The sequence below is a fragment of the Saccostrea cucullata genome, unplaced genomic scaffold (assembly GCF_032062105.1).
Source record: "Saccostrea cucullata isolate Sc308-1 unplaced genomic scaffold, CSIRO_AGI_Scuc_v1 ctg11207, whole genome shotgun sequence".
Lineage (NCBI taxonomy): Eukaryota > Metazoa > Mollusca > Bivalvia > Ostreida > Ostreidae > Saccostrea > Saccostrea cuccullata.
The window spans coordinates 1,778-20,514 of record NW_026923108.1 but is presented as its reverse complement, the minus strand read 5'-3'; the positions used below and the strand labels follow the sequence as shown (position 1 = coordinate 20,514).

The window sequence follows — 18,737 nt, the reverse complement described above, 5'->3', positions numbered from 1 at the left end:
TGTATATTGTATGTTAGATAATAAATGCTCATCCATTTAAAATAATACATGGCTGAAATTAATAGGGATATATTCTTAGAGAAGAATAATCTTGGACGTATTATACTCCAAGACATGCGCATCAATTATTCCTATTTTTTAAAAAAAATAAACATTTTAAGATCTTTATTACAATGAAGGCTCTCTTATCCGACACACACGAGAAACAGATAACAAATGTATGTGTTGGAATGATCAAGGTGTAGAATTGCAACGTGTAAAGATCATGGACGTAAGTACAAATGAGAAATGAATAGCAGACACCACAGAAAAACGAATTGCACATATGTTGGATTAAACATCTTCAACTATAATAGGTTTTTTAATAAAGCAATCTACATCCTAATTTTCCTTCCATACATCTTCATGTATCAGTGTTTGTAAAAAAGATAAATAATTGTAATTTCACATTTATTACAACACATATAAAGTACATATTTCACTGCTTTACAAAATAGATCACCCCATTTCTTTACCAAAAAACATATTTGTTTACATGTTTGTTACTTGATGTTAAACATTTGAAAAAAAAAATAACTCAGCGATAAAAATTAATTTAAAATCGTCTCTTGAGGGTTTGCATAATAAATGGATGGTCTTTCATCTGTTAAAAAAATAAGAATTGAATTAATGCTTCACAAATAGTATATCATATTGTTCAAAAAAAATGTCTAATAACTATTTCAAAAATTGTCATAGTAAAAGAAACAAATGGTTGTTTGTGAGGTTCACCTAGTGACGTTTTACCATCATCGTGGTCCCCCTGATATATGTGCTACCCGTCACTGTGGGATCCCACGGTTCGGGCCAGGACTCCGGGTACCAGGGACCGTTAAGAAAGGTAAAGGTACAAGAGTTAAACCACCACCCTCCTTTGTAGTCAGCAGCACAGTTACCACTAGCTCTGTCATTATCTCTGTCTTTCGTGGTGAAGAACATGCCAGACAAATTAGCATAAGAACCACTAGTCTCTAACATACTGTCACCTGTAAAATTAAACAAAAGGAATCAGAGAGATAATTGATTTACATATCTTCAATCTAGTTATCAAAAATAATACTGAGGTACTTCTAAAATAGATGGCTTTAGGTGCTGGAAAGAGCGACAATATCTATGTAGGTCCGTCCTAGTATCCCAAGTGTCTATCATACTGATATCTGAATAATTATAGAATATATAGAACGGAGATAATGAGTATTGTTTATAATTAATTTACATCACATTAATCTTAAGTACAGCTATTTATAAGAACCAGGCAGAAATGAAAATAAGTGATTCATGATAGTGATCGATTTTTAAAAAATATCATATTTACATTAAGATACATCAAACTAAATACTTAATCACAGTTATAAATGGATTTCATGCATAGTTGATTAAAAAATGAATTCAATATATACCCAATTGTACTGAAACAGTCAACAATATCCATTGAGAGGTGTCTGTACGTGCAGGTGATTTTTTAAGAAGGCCGGCACTCTCCTTGAATGTGAATTGTAAAATATTGAATATCTAGTATCAAAGAGTAAAAAGTAATTAAAAATCCAAGGGTTATTTTAATTACGAATATATACAGTGTATTGTGATTTTAAATTATGTAAAAACATGAAATTCTAGTTATCTCCCTTGGCACTCTTATGTAAAAGGGGTTGGAAACAGTGTATTTAACTCTTCAGTTTAGAAGGTGAGGATTCAGAAATGTTTGTGATTTCACCTTCATTTTTGAAGTTTTGTCGGTTTTCATACATCCAAGGGGCATGTAAGTATAAAATTTTTATTAGAAAATATAAGCCTATGATAAAAAAAAAATAACTGCCTGCAATTTGCTTAATTTTATCTGACAAAAACAAAATTTTATTTCCTAAACATGCTAAATGAGAACAGAGTTTGAGTGTTTTGACAAAGGCTAACTTGTTTAAAAATAACATCAAAAACTACTTAAATTCAGTCAATTTTGGGGAAAAACATTTGATTTTGTACTGGAATTTGAACACTAGCTTGCTGCTGGGGATTACAGTATGATGGGTATCTCTCCTTTCCGCCAATACTCCCTTAGTACTGCGTGATGTAAACAGTTGACTGGACGAAGTCCTCGACCTCAGCATACATGAAGTCAAAGCAAGAAGTAGCGAAAGCCACAGCAGAGATTGGATGGAGCATATTTTTTTCTATGTCTCGGCGCCTCTATGGATGTATTTTTAGATCAGGTAGGTATTCAATACGTAACTCAGACTAATGTCTGAACAAAGACACTTTTGACTATTTCTTTTGAAATTGAAAAAGGGGAAAGTCAAGAAAAATTGATAGCAAACATACAGACTGACTGCTAGTAAAAGTTATCTGTCCTGCTAAAAATCTACCAGCCTGAGAAAATAATTGTCGTTCTTTTCAACTTTTGTAAAATTGATATTTGAAACTACAGGTACTGTGAGCAATGAGCAAATGATACCCCCCTGCCTTCAATATGAATATAATAGTGCACATGTTTTGTTGTAGGAAAGTATTATATTAATAATGCCATACCTTTGTACAATACCACTTTTTTTGCCTAATTTTATTCTTAAACACATGAAATCTCAGGAGCTTCCTAGGGGCTTTCCCACCTGGACCCCCTTCATTCAAACTATGGTATTACCAACATATGACTGTACTTTGGTACATAACTATCAAGACCCCTTGCCTGAACAAAGTTATCCATGCCCCCCCCCCTTTTTAGTCACAAATCCTGTACTGCTCCTAATACCATTAGTTGATTCGGATGCGCTTAATCAAATTAATAAATTTTAATAAATGAAAACTTTAAACAAGTCCAGCTTGGCATCGATATGTGTAAATTCGTAAGCCCACAGCAAAAATTTGTGCGTCTCGGGCAGTCAGGCGCACTGTTATTTCAAACACTGTTTTTTGAATGGGTCCTTATTAAATAGGGAATGTTTAATTAAGTCCTGAAAAAACCCAGATGTTATGGCAAAACCATAATTACTATTTTTCTTATTCATTTAATCAAAATGTAAAATTGTGCTCTTTCAAAGTCTGTATTTCCAAACTTATATTATATGTGTATGATATTCTTCAATTGCATTTCCTTTTATTTGAATTATAAATAAGGGTGGGGGGTCCTTCAAAATTTGATTGACAAGCAAAACAACCAATAAAATACTGGCCAGGTATAGCTATGGTTTAATCAGTTGAAACGGGGGAAGGGGTGTTAATCTCCCCAAAAAATCTGAAAAAAGCCAAAAAACCCTATCCAAATGGGGGGAAGGGGGCTTCCCAAATATAACTACAAGCAAATACACACATAGAAAGAGAGAGATTTATAAATATGGGAGCATGTAGCGCACATACAATATGCATGGGTTTCTGCCAATATTTTTTCGTCTAATTTAGGTTTAAAACTTAAAAAAATAAAATTTGATCCTACAAAACTAGAACTCTTTTTCAATTTATAACTAATAGTATGAATTCATGATGATATCACTAGTACATAGGGGAGGGGGGGAGGTAAATGAATATTTAATTATCAATAATTCACTAGCTTAATTGTTAAATAAATGTATGCATTCTCTTGTCATATTATAATGAATTTCATTATTTGTTATCATTTCAGATGCAATTTGAGCCTTGTTTTGAATTTCAAAATCCCCTTTGACAACACTGCACAGCTAAGGTAATGTAAACTTAAAAACTGGGGACCACCGTCATCAAGAAAAGATTATGAATTCAACTAACGTTAGTGTTACATATACTTTATATTATTTATGTATCATTAGATAATTTGGTATTTTGTGTTGAATACTTGCACTTTTTTTTGTTATCATTAAGAACATCCCTTTTCATTTAGCAATCAAGGACCTTCTGACTAAGGGCTGAATTATAGTGAACACTGCCATTTAGAGACTTTGAATTAGGTATCTTCTGATCTTGATTCTCTGAATTTTTTAGCTCACCTGAGTCAAGGGCTCAAGTGATCTTTTCTGATCAAAGTTTGTCTTTTGTCTGTCATTGTCATTCTTCAAGGGGAGAGAACTACAAAATTAATAGCATTACTGATATCTTCTCAAGAACCAATGGCCTAGGAAAGATGAAACTTATGTAGAACCATTGTCGGGTAGTGTAAATTCAAATTTTTCAAATCATGAACCCCAGTTGTAAGACGGGGCCACAACGGATGATCAAAGTTAAACATAGGAATATATCAAAAAAAAATATTTTAAAATATTTTCGTATACAGCAAGCCGTGATTGGTAAATCTATATGAAAGCATTTTCAGGTGGTGTAGATTCAAGTTTGATCAAATCATGACCCAGGGGATAGGGTGGGATCACAAAGGCCAGGTATAGGGTGGGGTCACAATGAAAGTTCAAACTTGTAGGGAAAAACGCACATTTAGTCAAAAATAAGTACCCTGTAAGCATCCTTAGTGTAGATTCAGTTATGTTCAAATTAAACCCCTCCCTCTCTCTCTCTCCCTTACAGGGAGAGGTCAGGAGAGGTCAGGACCACATATGCTTTAAGCTTTTCAATACAAAGCTTATTTTTGATTTTTATCCAAGCCAGGTGAGTGATGTGGCCCTAAGACTCTTGTTAAATCATTTATCTACACATATATGTACATTACAACTCGGTTATAACAAACTTACTGGGACCTGTAAAAGTACTTCGCTATATTCATAATTCGTAATATACATATTTGAAATTCGTAAAATTTATATAGTTGGGGATCCAAGAAAACTTCACTATATCTGTGAATTCACAATGTCCATGTTTGTACTAAACAAATTTTTACTGCAGTTACATGTACGAGGAAGCCAAATATGAGTAAAGGATGTATTATTGTAACACAGTGTCATCTTCATTATTTTGTTCAATCCATACAAATGTTTTTTTGAATATTGAAAACTGAAATCAGCAAAAAGTTACAAATTGAAATCTATAAAATACAGCATATCTAAACAGATTTTTTATTGTTGAAAAAAAAACCTTTTCAGATGAGCAAGGCTGTAATAGTCATACTAATATTCAGAATCAAATAACAGCTAACTACTTCAGGCAAGGATGGGGTGAGGGTTACATCACTTGAAAATTTAGAGAAGAATTGTAGAGCTGAGGTTTTTAGCTCACCTGAGCAGAAGGCTCAAGTGAGCTTTTCTGATCATGTTTTGTCTGGCGTCCGTCTGTCTGTAAATTTTTAACAATTTCGACTTCTTCTCAGGAACCGCTGGGCTAATTTCAACCAAACTTGCCTCAAAGCATCCTTGGGTAAAGGGGATTCAAGTTTGTTAAAATGAAGGGCCACGCCCTCATTCAAGGAGAGATAATTGGGAATAATGAAAATTTGGTGGTATGTTTTAAAAATCTTCTTCTCAAGAACCACTGTGCAAGGAAAGATGAAACTTATGGGTAAACATCCTAGATTCAAGTTTGTTCAAATTTTGAGTAAGGCGGGGTCAAAATGGCCGACCAAAGTTTAACATAGAAATATATGGGAAATTTCTTTAAAAATCTCCTTCTCAAGAATTGCAAAGCCATGATTGCTCTAGAGACTACTTCTGGATTAAAACTTCTCAATAATAAATCAATTTCTACTTTTTCACAACCACAGTGCTCAGGTGAGCGATATGGCCCATGGGCGTCTTGTTCTCAAGAACCACAATGCCAATTTTTACCAAACTTGGCAGGGCTAAGACCCCTTACATGGGATGATAATCAAGAAAAGAGAAAAATAGGGAGACACTGTGTCAGAAAACCTGTAACTTATGTTAGAGCATCCAGGGGTTAAGTGTTGACTCTAAATTGTTTAAAGCAGGCCCCTCTCTCCTTTAGAATATGCCTAGACCACAATAGGTATTACAAGTAGGAAAATCTGGTGTAGAACATCAAGACCAGTTACTCCGGTGAGTGTTATGGACCATGGCCTTTTTGTATTCATGATCATGATTATAGAGAAAACGAACTTTGGCTACTCTCTTCCTTCAACAGCAACAAGAAAAAAATGTTTAATGGAATACTTATTTTATTAACAAAGTTCAAATTTTGAATTATGTTTTTTTTCCAGATTGATGAAACAACCACAAGCATTATGTCAGAGGAATTTAGCTGGAGCACCTATTTAGCAGCCAGGACACATAGATGTACCTGTACAGCTGATACAGATAACATCAACGGCACATTTCTTAACGATGGCAAAAAAATTCTAATAAAGACACTGTCAGTTTAAAACTTTTTGAAAGAAATCCAGACCAAAAACAAAAGATATTGATTTTTAAGCTCCTCCAAACGTAAAAGGGGTTTCATTAAAACTAAGACCAGAATACACCCAAGGATATTGAATATTTTACCCCTTCAACATAAAATTTTGAATTTTAGTTTGCCTATCTAGTCAAGAACATGATTTTTTGACATTTGATACACTTTATAATGTTAAATTGACATTTTTCCAAGGTCTCTTTACTGTTAACCAACTTTAATTCGCAAACGATAAATATTCGCGAGTTTCGCAACTTATGCCTAGATCACATTTAAGCCGATGGTCTGGTAACTAAATTGTGGGCTGAAAGTACATGATCGACCGACACAATTATCCGGCGACATGGAGCAGTCACATTCATTTTCACCCTCAAATTCATAAAAGTAATTATTTTTATCAATATATTTCAGCAAAAAGTACATTTACAGATGTTTTTTTCCAAAAATTGCTTTAAAAATACAATTGAAATATTTAGATCATGTCTCATGAATGGTTAATCGCAAATACCACAGTAACCAAATATTTGTTAAAATAAAGGTAGGTACAAAAAAATGTTGTGTATTTCAATATTTTAGCTAATAGCCGCTCATATAGTTTTCTTCATACAAGCTAATTCACATTGGCTAAACTGTATAGGCAATATTTTTGGAGATGTTGTCATGGTAACCAGTTACAAATCACAAAAGCATATTTAAAATAATATATTTTCATGCATTTAAAATAAACTGTGAAAATAACACAATATATGTTAATCAATTATTATTTTGTATTTTATGGATATTTTGTAAAGACAATTTCTTTAAAAAGCATTACAAAAATAATTTGTTACCATGGTTACAAAAATTTATGAGAAATCCACTGGTTTTATCTAATATTTCCAAGGTTTAGGAGAACGTTTTCTATCTTATATTATCAAATTTTTTGTGCTTGTGCTATTTTTTCCACAGCATACTCTGAAAATGATGTATTTTGGTATTATCTTGAAAAATGAATTTTTGTGATATTCTGTTGCCATGGTTACAGAATATTTTTGAAAAACCCATTGGTTTTGTTTTGTTTTTTTAGAATTAAGAATGTGGTCTTTCTATCCCATGTTTTCAGTTTTCTTTAACATGTGGGTTTTTTTTTACTATGCTCTTAAAAAATGGTTATTATTGCGAAAAATGAATTTTTGTGACATTTTGTTGCCATGGTGACAGCATATTATTTAAAAAACCCATGGGTTTTATTTAATTATATTAAAATTAAGAAAATGCTCTTTCTATTCCACATTTTCAGATTTCTTTAACATGTGGGATTTTTTTTCTTACTATGCTCCTAAAAATAGTTTTTATTGTGAAAAATAATTTTTTGTGACATTTCGTTGCCATGGTAACAGAATATTTTTCAAAAACCCATGGGTTTTATTTCATTCTATTAAAATTAAGAATATGCTCTTCCTATCCCATGTTATCAAAATTCTTTAGCATGCGTGCCTTTTTCTTATTATGCTCCTAAATTATGTTGGATTTGAAGAAATATTGTAAAAAGTGAATTTTATAAAATGAGCTATGTTAAATTGAAATTCAGCACCTTTAATAAATCCTATATGACTTTATTCTTATGGTAATCGTTTATCATTTTGTATGTACTTCTCAGGAAAAAAAATATTTATGGTACTATAATCAAAAAAGCTCTGTTCCCGTGTTCAATAATAGTTAAATTCACATATTTTTCAATTTTTTGCTTGGTTGCCATGTGCATTTACATGGTGCATTGTTTCCATGGCAACAAAGGCTGGCCAAAAAAATTATGTTGTCCAATGATGTTCCCTTGGTCCATGAAGCAACATATTAAAATTTTGTAAAAATCTGAAATGGTCATGAATCACCCCCTGCCTGACTCTTGCAAATAGCTGTACTTAATACTGAAGTACATCTGTGATTCGCATTTTATCATATCGTGTCCTGTAAAGAAAAGTAATTAAAACAAAAAGTACAAGACAACACACTGCTAAATTTATATAACATCCTCTCTAGTGTAACAATACACCCCAGACATGTCACACTTTAAAATATATTTTATTGGGTGTTGTAATTGTTTATTATTAATTTAAATCTTAATAATGAAGAACATGTACATGAGAAACACAATTTAACATGATTTTTCCTGTACAGAGAGATAATTAAAAGAAATACAATCCAACAAAACGATGCACAATTCATATAGCACCATTTTTTGTGTAATAATAAACCCCAGGCGTTTTACATTTTCAATGCATTGGTTTGTGTGTGTGTGTTTGTTGTGTAAAGACCATGTGATATATTAGTAAACACGAAAAGATGAAAAAATAATATCTCTCAGAAATGATGCCTTTAAAAATTATCAAATACAAGACGAAGAAAATAATTCAAAATTATATGGAGGTAAGATATGGTATACACCTAAATGTTTTAAAATATATATACGATTTTCTTTTAATAAAACATAGGAATCGCAAATATGAATGGCATTAAAATGTTTTTAATTTTGTTTTTTTTAATTTGAATTCCGTTTCAGTGGGAATTTTAGCGATTTATCCTTAAAAATTGATATTCGAGATATAATTTCAGCGATTGTTAAAGCTCACTACAACTAAAGTTCAATTAATTTGAAGCTATCTTGGCACCGTCTCTAATAATACCATGATTAATCTTCGCTAAAAGATATGTTTATACAGTATGTGTCCGATGATTTTTTTTTCTTTGAACATCAAATTTTTGTGAAGATGTCGACATTACAGATAAATAACGCTCTGCAAACTTCTTTGTTTGTTTTAGTTTAAATAAGAGTTATTAAAATTTATCAGAAAACCCAATCTGAATAATAATGGTGGAGCAGGGGTTTTTATTGAATTTCTTAGTTAAATATAACTAACATAATTTATTTGTATTTAAAATATATAATTTGGAATTTTATCTACTTGACAATAGCAAATTCAATAGCCGCAGAATTCATAAATTGTACCTGTAAATGATAGTCTTGAATATTACACCTGTTTAATTAGCGTGGAACTAAAAAGTATACAGAATATAAAAAAAAATCGTCTTTTTTTTTTTTTAACTTACTAATCTTTCAACACAAAAAGTATAATTGTGATGATATACGTAATTTAAATGAAATTTTAAGAACTAATCGCAAATGCACTGTACCTAAGGTCCCCGTGGCAGGTCCTGAAAGAAAGAGTTGATATTTTCCGGCTTCGTTAGAGACAGAGAATCCGTCGTACATTTCATACAGCGTTGTACCATTCTGTAGAGTGATGGAAACATAAAGGGATGCCTTATTCTCCTTTGTTAACAGATGGATGGCGTCATTTCCTGTATAGTAAGATAAAATAGAAATCAAAGTCTATTGCAATACGATAATTGTCTTTTGAATATGAATATATACACTTTAAACAATCAAACTATTTCCCATAACCTCTAGTCATTAAAGTAGAATTTTGCTTTTTTTAAAGAAAATCACGACGAAAGATTGATTCTTCTTATTTTCTTTTTTTGGTAAGATTTCAATCAAACACGACCATAGAGTATTGTCACAAATATATCCTTCAATCTCAAAATAAGTTCTTTGAACCACGTAGTCGGAAAATAGCTCTTCAAAGCTAATGTTCTCTGTTGATGTACCCGACTTTAAATAAATATTATCTATCTTATCTTTACGTTTATTTCCATTCTATTTGACAATTGAGACAGTTTGTTAGTTTTTGAAGCGGTTGAGTTTTTAAAGAACATGTCGATTACCAATCCAGTAATTCTGTTCTGGGGCACCAAAACCACTTTTATATTCCGTCCAACTTCTGTCAAAACTCACGGATCCGTCTACACGTTTTTGAATTGCCTTTAAAATTAACAATTATAGCAATATAATTCTCTGTTCTGAACAAATGTTTATTACAAATATTATAATACGAACTAAAATATACGTATTTTATTATTGTTTTTAAGAATCGGAACACTTTATATGAAATATGCATTATAAATTTAAACATCTGTACACACAGTCCACCCTCCTTCCATTGTCTTCATATCACAGTACACTGTTACAGGCATGGTAATGGTGCGATATGGGTAAATGTCGTACACGCCAGAATTAGAGCCAGAATTTTCATGAAGATCTTCACAATCAAAGGGAATTGCTGAAAAGGGAAAAATAAAATGCTTGAATCAAGAATCGGCCAATTTATGTATTGGCGAGCATCGTCAAGTGTTCGTTGAATCTGAGGTCGTAAGTATTGGAAATAGACATCGGCAAATAATTGTTGATGTTGGACCAAACATTGGCTCACAGTCGACTAACGTACAAATGACAAAAAAAACAATGTTCACCAATGTTCGAGCGATGTAAAGTACTTCAGCTTGAATAAGTGATGCATCATCAAGCCTTTATCAATCTGGTGTAACGTTAAATGTTGATCCAAGTTGAAAATTCAGCCGGGGGTCATTTTTCAACGTTGAATATTGAACCCAGGTGTTTTTTCTACGTTGAGAAGAATTGAGACCAAAAGTCGTTGAATGTATTCCCGGGGTAATTTTTCATTTTTTTAATTTATATTCTTATCCCTGATGACCTCAACACGTTGAAAATTGACCCCACCTCAGAGTTTGAAAATGATTTGAACTTGGAGGTTGTTTTTTTACAGGATTTATCAGTATCAGTAAGCCTATCATCCAATGTATATATGTACATTTTGATCAGTGCACAATTTCATTCATCTTCAAGCATGGCAAATTATTTTTTGACAATACTTTCTAAAATCCATGGCATCCATAAATACAAACTTGTGAATAGGGCATAAAACAAAAATCCTGAAAATCTGGTGTAAAAATAAGGACATCAATTAGCCAGACTTTTCCATGAAAATCATAAGGACGCTACACTTTAAACCAAACTTCTAAACCAGTCACTGCTTTCTTTTGGAAATATATGTTTTCATTTTTATATATAGAAATATTGTAAAGAGTGTTCGGCAGTTTTTTTAACTGGTACTTGCCCTAAAACCTGCCTCATCAAGGGTCAATCTTCTCAGTGTATTCTTGTGGTAAACATGATACAAAAATTATATCATAATCGCCTTTGCTTTCGTCTTTGCTATAAGCTTTAATTGGTTCCGAAGTAAATATTTCTTTGCATCTTGTGTCTCTTTTCGTTTCATTCCAGTATTTTAAGATGCATATTTTAGTTCCTTGACTCTCGAATTAATCAATTTATTATGGGGTCTCGAGTAGCCGAAACTTTTATTTAAGATCTCATTTTTGTATGTTTCAATTATTCCTGTGATAATAGGGTCTCTTTCTGGATCGGAGAATCCGCGGGTATGTTAAGGAAGCATATAAGTCATTTCTCGGGAAATTTAGACTTTTTAAAGAAAACTAAGTTTGATTAACTACCAAAACCGCTGATAAGCATAAACTATTATTAACTATTGCAAACAGACAAAAAGAGTGTCTAACGCAAAGACGTACATCACCACCACGACATCACGTGACTTCTATTAATAGCGAAATTTTCCTTAATAAAAAGGCTAACAGAACAACAATACCCCGGAGTTTAATACTTTCTTTGAGTAAATAATATAGTTGAAAATCATCTATTTTGCCTAAAAAGTGCTGCTAGAATTACCGCTGGGTAAGCAAAATAATTATTCCTCATATTCAAATGAAACTTTACCCGATGCTTAGAATTTTATACATATGAATCGAGAATTTCGTAAAACCATGATTTACTCGGGATTCTAGCAGCACTTTCCAAGTTTGTCGAAGGGCAAACTTTCCATTTGTACAAATCTTATATTTTGAAATATCCAGCTTATTGTTGTTCTATCGCATTATTTTTGTCAAGAATGACAGAGGAAAGGCCGACCGGGATACGTTATATAGCTAACTGTCTTCGAAAAAGAATAAAATCGATGAAAATAAAATAGGATACCTTTATAATTGACTGAACCCCTAATGAATTTCACATAACATTAACGAGATTTCCTTTTAAAGTTCATTTTACGTATCTTTGTACATGCCGTCTTAGCCAAATTCTCTTTACAAAACATAATTAATTCTCAACTTACTTGATGTACGCATATGACGTCATCGGTGGTAGATTTTTATCACAATTTTTATCAATGTTTACACCTTAATATTCATTTTCTAGAGTTGAATTACGTCTCTAAATGCCCATATTACGAAAACTTGTGTTATAAAATTGATGTCATCTAGCCTACTATGACGTCATAATGTAGCACCGATTTAGTCAAGGTAGAATATTTTGTATGCTTCCTTATTACCCCTGCGTCCTCTCTTTGACAAGTGATTTTTAATGTTTTGTAGAATACTGTAAAATCACATATTTTCGATGGGTCAAATTTTCGTGGTTTGAGGAAAAAATGTTGGTTCGTGGGGATTTGATTTCGTGGATAAGAACTTTTTAGTAGTTATGTATATGAAAATTTACTTTTTGTGGTGGACATAAATTCGTGGGATTCTTCATACCACGAAAACAACGAAAATTAAACCCCCACGAAAATTAGTGATTTCACAGTAATACTGAGAGCAGTGTCAATGGGATTTCTCACATGTCTTTTGCATTTACCTTTAACCAAACCTTTGAATACCGCTGGGTTGTAAGATCTTTCTCTGTGTAGATATTGGAAATTGTTTGAAGGCTTTATGTAAGATTTGATATCAAGTTTGTTTGATTCTTAAAATTTTCTTCCATTATAAACTTCTGTGTCTAAAAAGTGTTTTGAATGAACAGAGATTTCAAAGGTGAATTTTAAGTGCGGATGACACTGATTGCCAAGGTCAAAGAAATCGAGGACCCTAAAAAAATATAATTAACTATAGTTCACTATAGTTTACTATAATAAGCTATTGTAATCAAAGTGCCAAAGTTTTTGTCAAAGTTTTCAAAGTGTCAAAGTTTCCGCCAAAGTTTTTTCAAAGTGTCAAAGATTTCGCCATTTTTTTTTCAAAGTGTCAAAGTTTTTGCCAAAGTTTTCCAAAGTGTCAAAGTTTTCGCTAAAGTTTTCAAAGTGTCAAAGTTTTCTCCAAAGTTTTTCAAAGTGTCAAAGTTTTCAATAAAGTGTTTCAAAGTGTCAAAATGATCACCATAGGAAATAAACGTTTTCAAAGTGTCAAAGTTATAACTTTAGTTTACTATGGTTAACGATAGTAAACCATAGTTAACTATAGTAATTTTTTTGTTAGGGAATCTCAGTCTCAGAGATACCCCCTACCCCCATATTCCATCTTCTACTTAACAAAATAAATATGTATTGTAGGGTTCGTTCTTGAACTGTTTGATTAAATATACCAAAAAGATCACTAAGCCTTTTAATTTGAAAAAAAAAATCCGTTTTTCAAGTTTGTTATTATGTTATTTATGTTGTGCATAACTAAACAGGTATTAAATCGTACGTGCATCATGCGTTAAACTCTTACCATTTTCAAAATACTAATATGACGAATTTTCAGATTGAAATAAATGAAGTGATTTTAGCAAAAAAGAAATATAGATAAACAGATTCATGAACCAAATTGTATATTGTGTAACTATGTATACTAAAAGTATTTATAGATACTAATGATTTACATATACTAATGATTTTTTTTAATAAATATTACACGAAATATTGCAATTTTAAACTACGTGTAACTTTAAGATCTATCATATTTATTCTAGGAACATAACTGAATTAAGTGTGTATTGATTACATTCGTGTCGGGAACAAATTGAAAGTTGGGGGGGGGTGTAAAAAATAATTAACAAAAAAGAAAAAAAAAATGTTTGTCCATTGTCAAAACTAGTAGTCCAAACCCAAAAAAAATCCTATTTCGGGGAAGGGGGGGGGGGTTGTTAGGATCTAATTTCACTTTTTTACCAAGAACTACCACTTACTCTTCTGCCTGTCGGAAGCGGGGCTAATTCAATTTCACTTTGTTCAAGGCCTATATTAACAAAATAAGGGCAGGGGGGCTAAGCATCCTTCCCCAGCCCTTCCTGACGCCCATTGGTTAAATCACATCAAACCAAGTCATAATTATGTGTTTTATGCTGTTGAATTTAGAACCGGTTTCATGATCGATATTTCCCGACCCGGCTCAGTTTTCAACGGACTAAAGTCTAAATTCAACATCTTGGGTCTCAGTATTCAACGTTGAAAAATGACCCCAGGACAACTTTTAACCCGGGTCAAAATTTAACGTTACACCGGCGGGTAATCAAGCCTTTTTAATGAAAAACTCATCGATTGTCCATTGTGTACACCATTACTGAATAATGTGACTAATACTTTAAGGACTATTTTGCTGATGAGGACCGGTGTTGTGACATCGCTTTTACAATCGACTAACATAAGTCTACAGCCACTGGCCAGGAAATATAACTTAGACATCAGGAACTACTTCTTACGTCGCGGTTCAAGTCGACTGTAGGATGTGGAGATTGGACCTACAAATGAGACCGTGTAAACTGAGGTCCCATTTTGCATCAGATTTTGGCCCGAAAAAGATCCCGACTCAATGGCTCTCGTATGCATGTATGTCGCGTAAAGGACATAATTTGAAGCCCACTATTTACAGAGAGGCTTTAAATAAAAACAAGTATACAGAAACTAGAAAAGAAACTCGTTGCGAGCAACGAGAGGTCTTCCGTCCAATTCTGGAAAAAACCCGCAAAATCGAGCTGAAAAGTGATATAACTTTTCATGGAAACAAAGGGGATTGAACCCGGGTCGCCAGCGCAAAAATCCAAAGCGCTGACTTTTACGCTATTGAGACCATAGTTTTAAATATACATTTATATACTTCTGCAACAGTTCATCTGTCTTAGAATAATGAAAGGCGGGTCACTATTCTTAATTTTGCGTCAAACGAATCGAAAAAATCTTCGGGCCTTTTTCTTTAGAATGTTCCATTAAATAGGTGTGATAGTTTCAATGGAAATAAAAAAAAATGTTCGTATAGCTTAAATTTCATTTTTAAGAAAGTATATTTAACGTATTAACACATATCGTATATAGATAACTAGCACTATTTCAGTGAAACTGCTATAATTTTCAACTGATTTTTATTTTGCTGTTTATCCCTATACTGAAATATCCCGATTACTTAAACTTTCATGTACAGCTTGAATTGCTTCGCCGAAAAGCGTGTCGCCCTATGACGGTCAAGGAATCAGACACCATTTATGTTTAATAACTTGAATGAGATCATTGAGACAAGAATGATGATATAAACTTCATTAAATTATCTTTTTAGATATGGTTTTCTTATTTCTATCTTTTCTATTTGTTTAATTCAAGTGTGCATTAGGAAAACGGTGGTTACGTTTAATACTTACTGTATATGTTTCTTAAAAACTATTACTTATAACTATGGTTTAAAATCTGTTATTCCGCAAAAAGTAAAAGATACTAGGTATCGTATTTCATTTGCACATTTGGTCTTTTCTTTTTCTGCTTTGAGAACCGGCCAAAACCAATTATAGAAGACGTTTGAGAGCACCATGGATTAAAACATAGTTTGACACATGTTTGCAACGTAACAACGACGTGACAATCCTAGTATTCCTTTACACTTCTTTTATCCCTATTTTACTTTCGTTCAAGCAAACGCTCTGCTGCCTCCGTAAACCCCTATTGCGAAATGACGGAGTTGACAGAGATAGCCGCCATTTTGGACCCACTTCAGATTTTTGAATGTTAATTTCTAGAGTTTGGATTTATCAATATTCAAACAAATTACATAGTAAGCTTAATAAGAAGGGTTTCTATTCACATTCTAAAAATCAATGAAAAATATTGAAAAACAAAAAAGTTAGAAAATACGGACTTTTTAATTTCGCTTCCGGTAGCAACCGGAAGTACCGACGACACACGAAAAGGTGATTCGTCACATCTAAAAGTCATCATCTATAATCTCTTACAAGTCTCCAGTTAAAATCTTAAATCATTTTCGAAAAAAAGGGGGGACAAATTTGCATTTTAAAATCAGAAAAGTGTCAATAACTTGGAACCAAAGGTGAGTATTCCAAATTTTCCTATCCATGCCACAGCTTCGTATAATGACGCATAATTCCTAAAATTTTTACAAAAAACTACTGAATAGTTTTCGAGAAATTGCGTGCACAAAATTTTGGGGAAAAAAATAAGAATAATAATAACTAGATGAAACTCGTTGCGAGCAACGAGAGGTCTTCCGTCCGATTCCGGAAAGAAAACGTAAAATCGAGCTGAAAATGTAAAAAAGATTTGCACACAAGGGGATTGAACCCAAGTCGCCAGTATAAAATTCCAACGCACACTAAATATTACACAATTGGGACATTTACTCTACGAAGCAGTGCCTCTCTCTTAAAAGTATGAAAGGTTGGTCACTATTCAAAATTTAGCTCCAAACGCCAGGAGTTAATCTTCGCGCCTTTTCTCTGGAATGTTCTATTAAATAGGTGTGATAGCTTCAATGAAATTAAAAAAAAACGTTCTTATAGCCTTAGATTCGAGGTTTAGAAAATATTTTTAACACATTTTACAAATTCCATATTGTATATATGCATGTAACACTAAAGCGATGAAACTGTTATGAATTTTTAACTTTTTTCAATTTCCTGTTTATCCCCAAAGTGAACTATCCCGATTAGTTAATCGAAAGAGGTCGAAAAACATGGCTCGCCCTACGACGGTCAAGGAATCAGATATCATTTATGCTCAATAACTTGAATCAGGTCTTTGAGACAAGAATTCTAAAATAAACTCCATGAAGAGATCTTTAAAAACTCGTTTTCTTATTTCTCTCTTATTTATTAGTTTAATATGACACAAGTGTGCATAGGAAAAACAGTGGTTAAGATCTGAACTTTCAATATTAATCGATATTCTTTTTTGAGAAAGTATTATTTATAAGTATGATTTAAGATCTGTTTTTCCGTGATGCATAAAAGATATAAGGTATCGAATTTCATTTTTCTTTTTCTACTTTGAGAACCAGTCAAAACCAATTATAGAAGACGTTAGTTTGACACAGAACTGCAACGTAACTAAGACGTGACAATCCAAGTATTCCTTTACATTTCATTTATCCTTATGTAACTTTCGTTCAAGCAAACGCTCGGCTGCCTCCGCAAACCCCTATTGCGAAATGTCGGCGTTGACAGAGACAGCCGCCATTTTGGACCCGCTTCAGATTTCTGAATGCTAATATCTAGAGTATAGATTTATAAATATTCAAACAAATTAGATAGTAAGCATTATAGAGAAGGTTTCTATTAACATACCGAAAATAAATGAAAATTACTGAAAAACAAAAAAGTTAGAAAATTCGATTTTTTTAAATTTGCATTTCGTAACAACCGGAAGTATTGACGACCCACGAAAAGGCGATTCTGCAAACCAGAAAATCATAATCTATCATCTCCAATAAGTCTCCAGTTCATATCCTTAGCCATTTTCGATAAAAAGGGGCGACAAAATCGCATTTTAAAATCAGGAAATTGTCCATAACTTGGCACCAGAAGCGAATTTTCCAAATTTCTCTACGGATGTAACAACTTCATATAATGACACATATCTTGTGAAAGTTTCATGAAAAACCGCTGAATAGTTTTCGAAAAATCGCCTGCACAAAATTTTGTCAAAAAAAGAATAGTAATAATAAGAATAATAATAAGAAACAGTAGAATCACTATAAGGTCTTCCGTGAAGACGGAAGACCTTAATAAGAAAATTAGAATCACTAGAAGGTCTTCCGTGTAGACGGAAGACCTTAATAACAGTTATACATACAGTCATATGAGTAGTATCTCCAGCCACTCTCATTAAACAGTCCCGACGTAAAAACCTTCTTGTGGGTCCGACATTTCTTCAACTGAGGATGAAATCCATAGAAGCTACACTCGCCTTGACACATGGCGGTACACTCGGTCAAAGAGTGAGAACTCTGTTCTCCTAAAAGTTCCTCATTAGATTTCTTATCGTTAAACTCTATTTTCAAAGTATATTTTTGAGAAAAAACTGTAGCTTGGGAAAAATCCATGTATGCGACAATTAAAGTGATAACACACAAACTGCTCATTTTTTTAAACTTTTCAAGAAGAAAACTGCCGTTTACTTGTGAATCTGTCAAATGTTGCCAAGTTGTCTAATATCTGCCAGATATATATATCAGAACCTAAATCAATGCCTGAAAATTGATTGGCTAATTGTTATTTAAGTTCTTTATTTTACTGTTGTTAAATTATCGATTTTATTGAAGTTAATATCAATTTTCACAAAAGTATTCTTTGAAATTGAAATTAAGAATATAGCAATGAAAATTGTGCTGTTTTTTTTCTCTGACTGAATACATGCTATGTTGTGATATCGTACAGTGTTTTTTTTCATTAGCTATCTTTGAAATATGGAAATTCAATATATATCTTTCTTTATCGCCTCACT

General features: G+C 32.6%; 1 protein-coding gene across 1 annotated transcript; it reads right to left on the bottom strand.

Annotated features, from left to right (window-relative positions):
• Positions 1-814: 814 nt before the first annotated feature.
• On the bottom strand, positions 815-18,336 carry LOC134263186 (fibroleukin-like). The gene is made up of 6 exons (XM_062745494.1): positions 18,087-18,336; positions 10,312-10,448; positions 10,054-10,150; positions 9,460-9,627; positions 863-1,025; positions 815-824 (listed from the first exon to the last, which is right to left on the bottom strand). Exons 1-6 carry the CDS (start codon positions 18,334-18,336, stop codon positions 815-817), a joined length of 825 nt encoding a protein of 274 aa, XP_062601478.1.
• Positions 18,337-18,737: the final 401 nt, after the last annotated feature.

Coding starts and splice junctions, on each gene's coding strand:
- LOC134263186 (XM_062745494.1), bottom strand. CDS start 18,336: ATGGATTTTTCCCAAGCTACAGTTTTTTCTCAAAAATATACTTTGAAA. Junction 10,449..18,086: donor GAGATACTACTCATATGACT/GTATGTATAACT, acceptor TTCCCTTTTCAG/CAATTCCCTTTGATTGTGAA. Junction 10,151..10,311: donor CAATGGAAGGAGGGTGGACT/GTGTGTACAGAT, acceptor TTAATTTTAAAG/GCAATTCAAAAACGTGTAGA.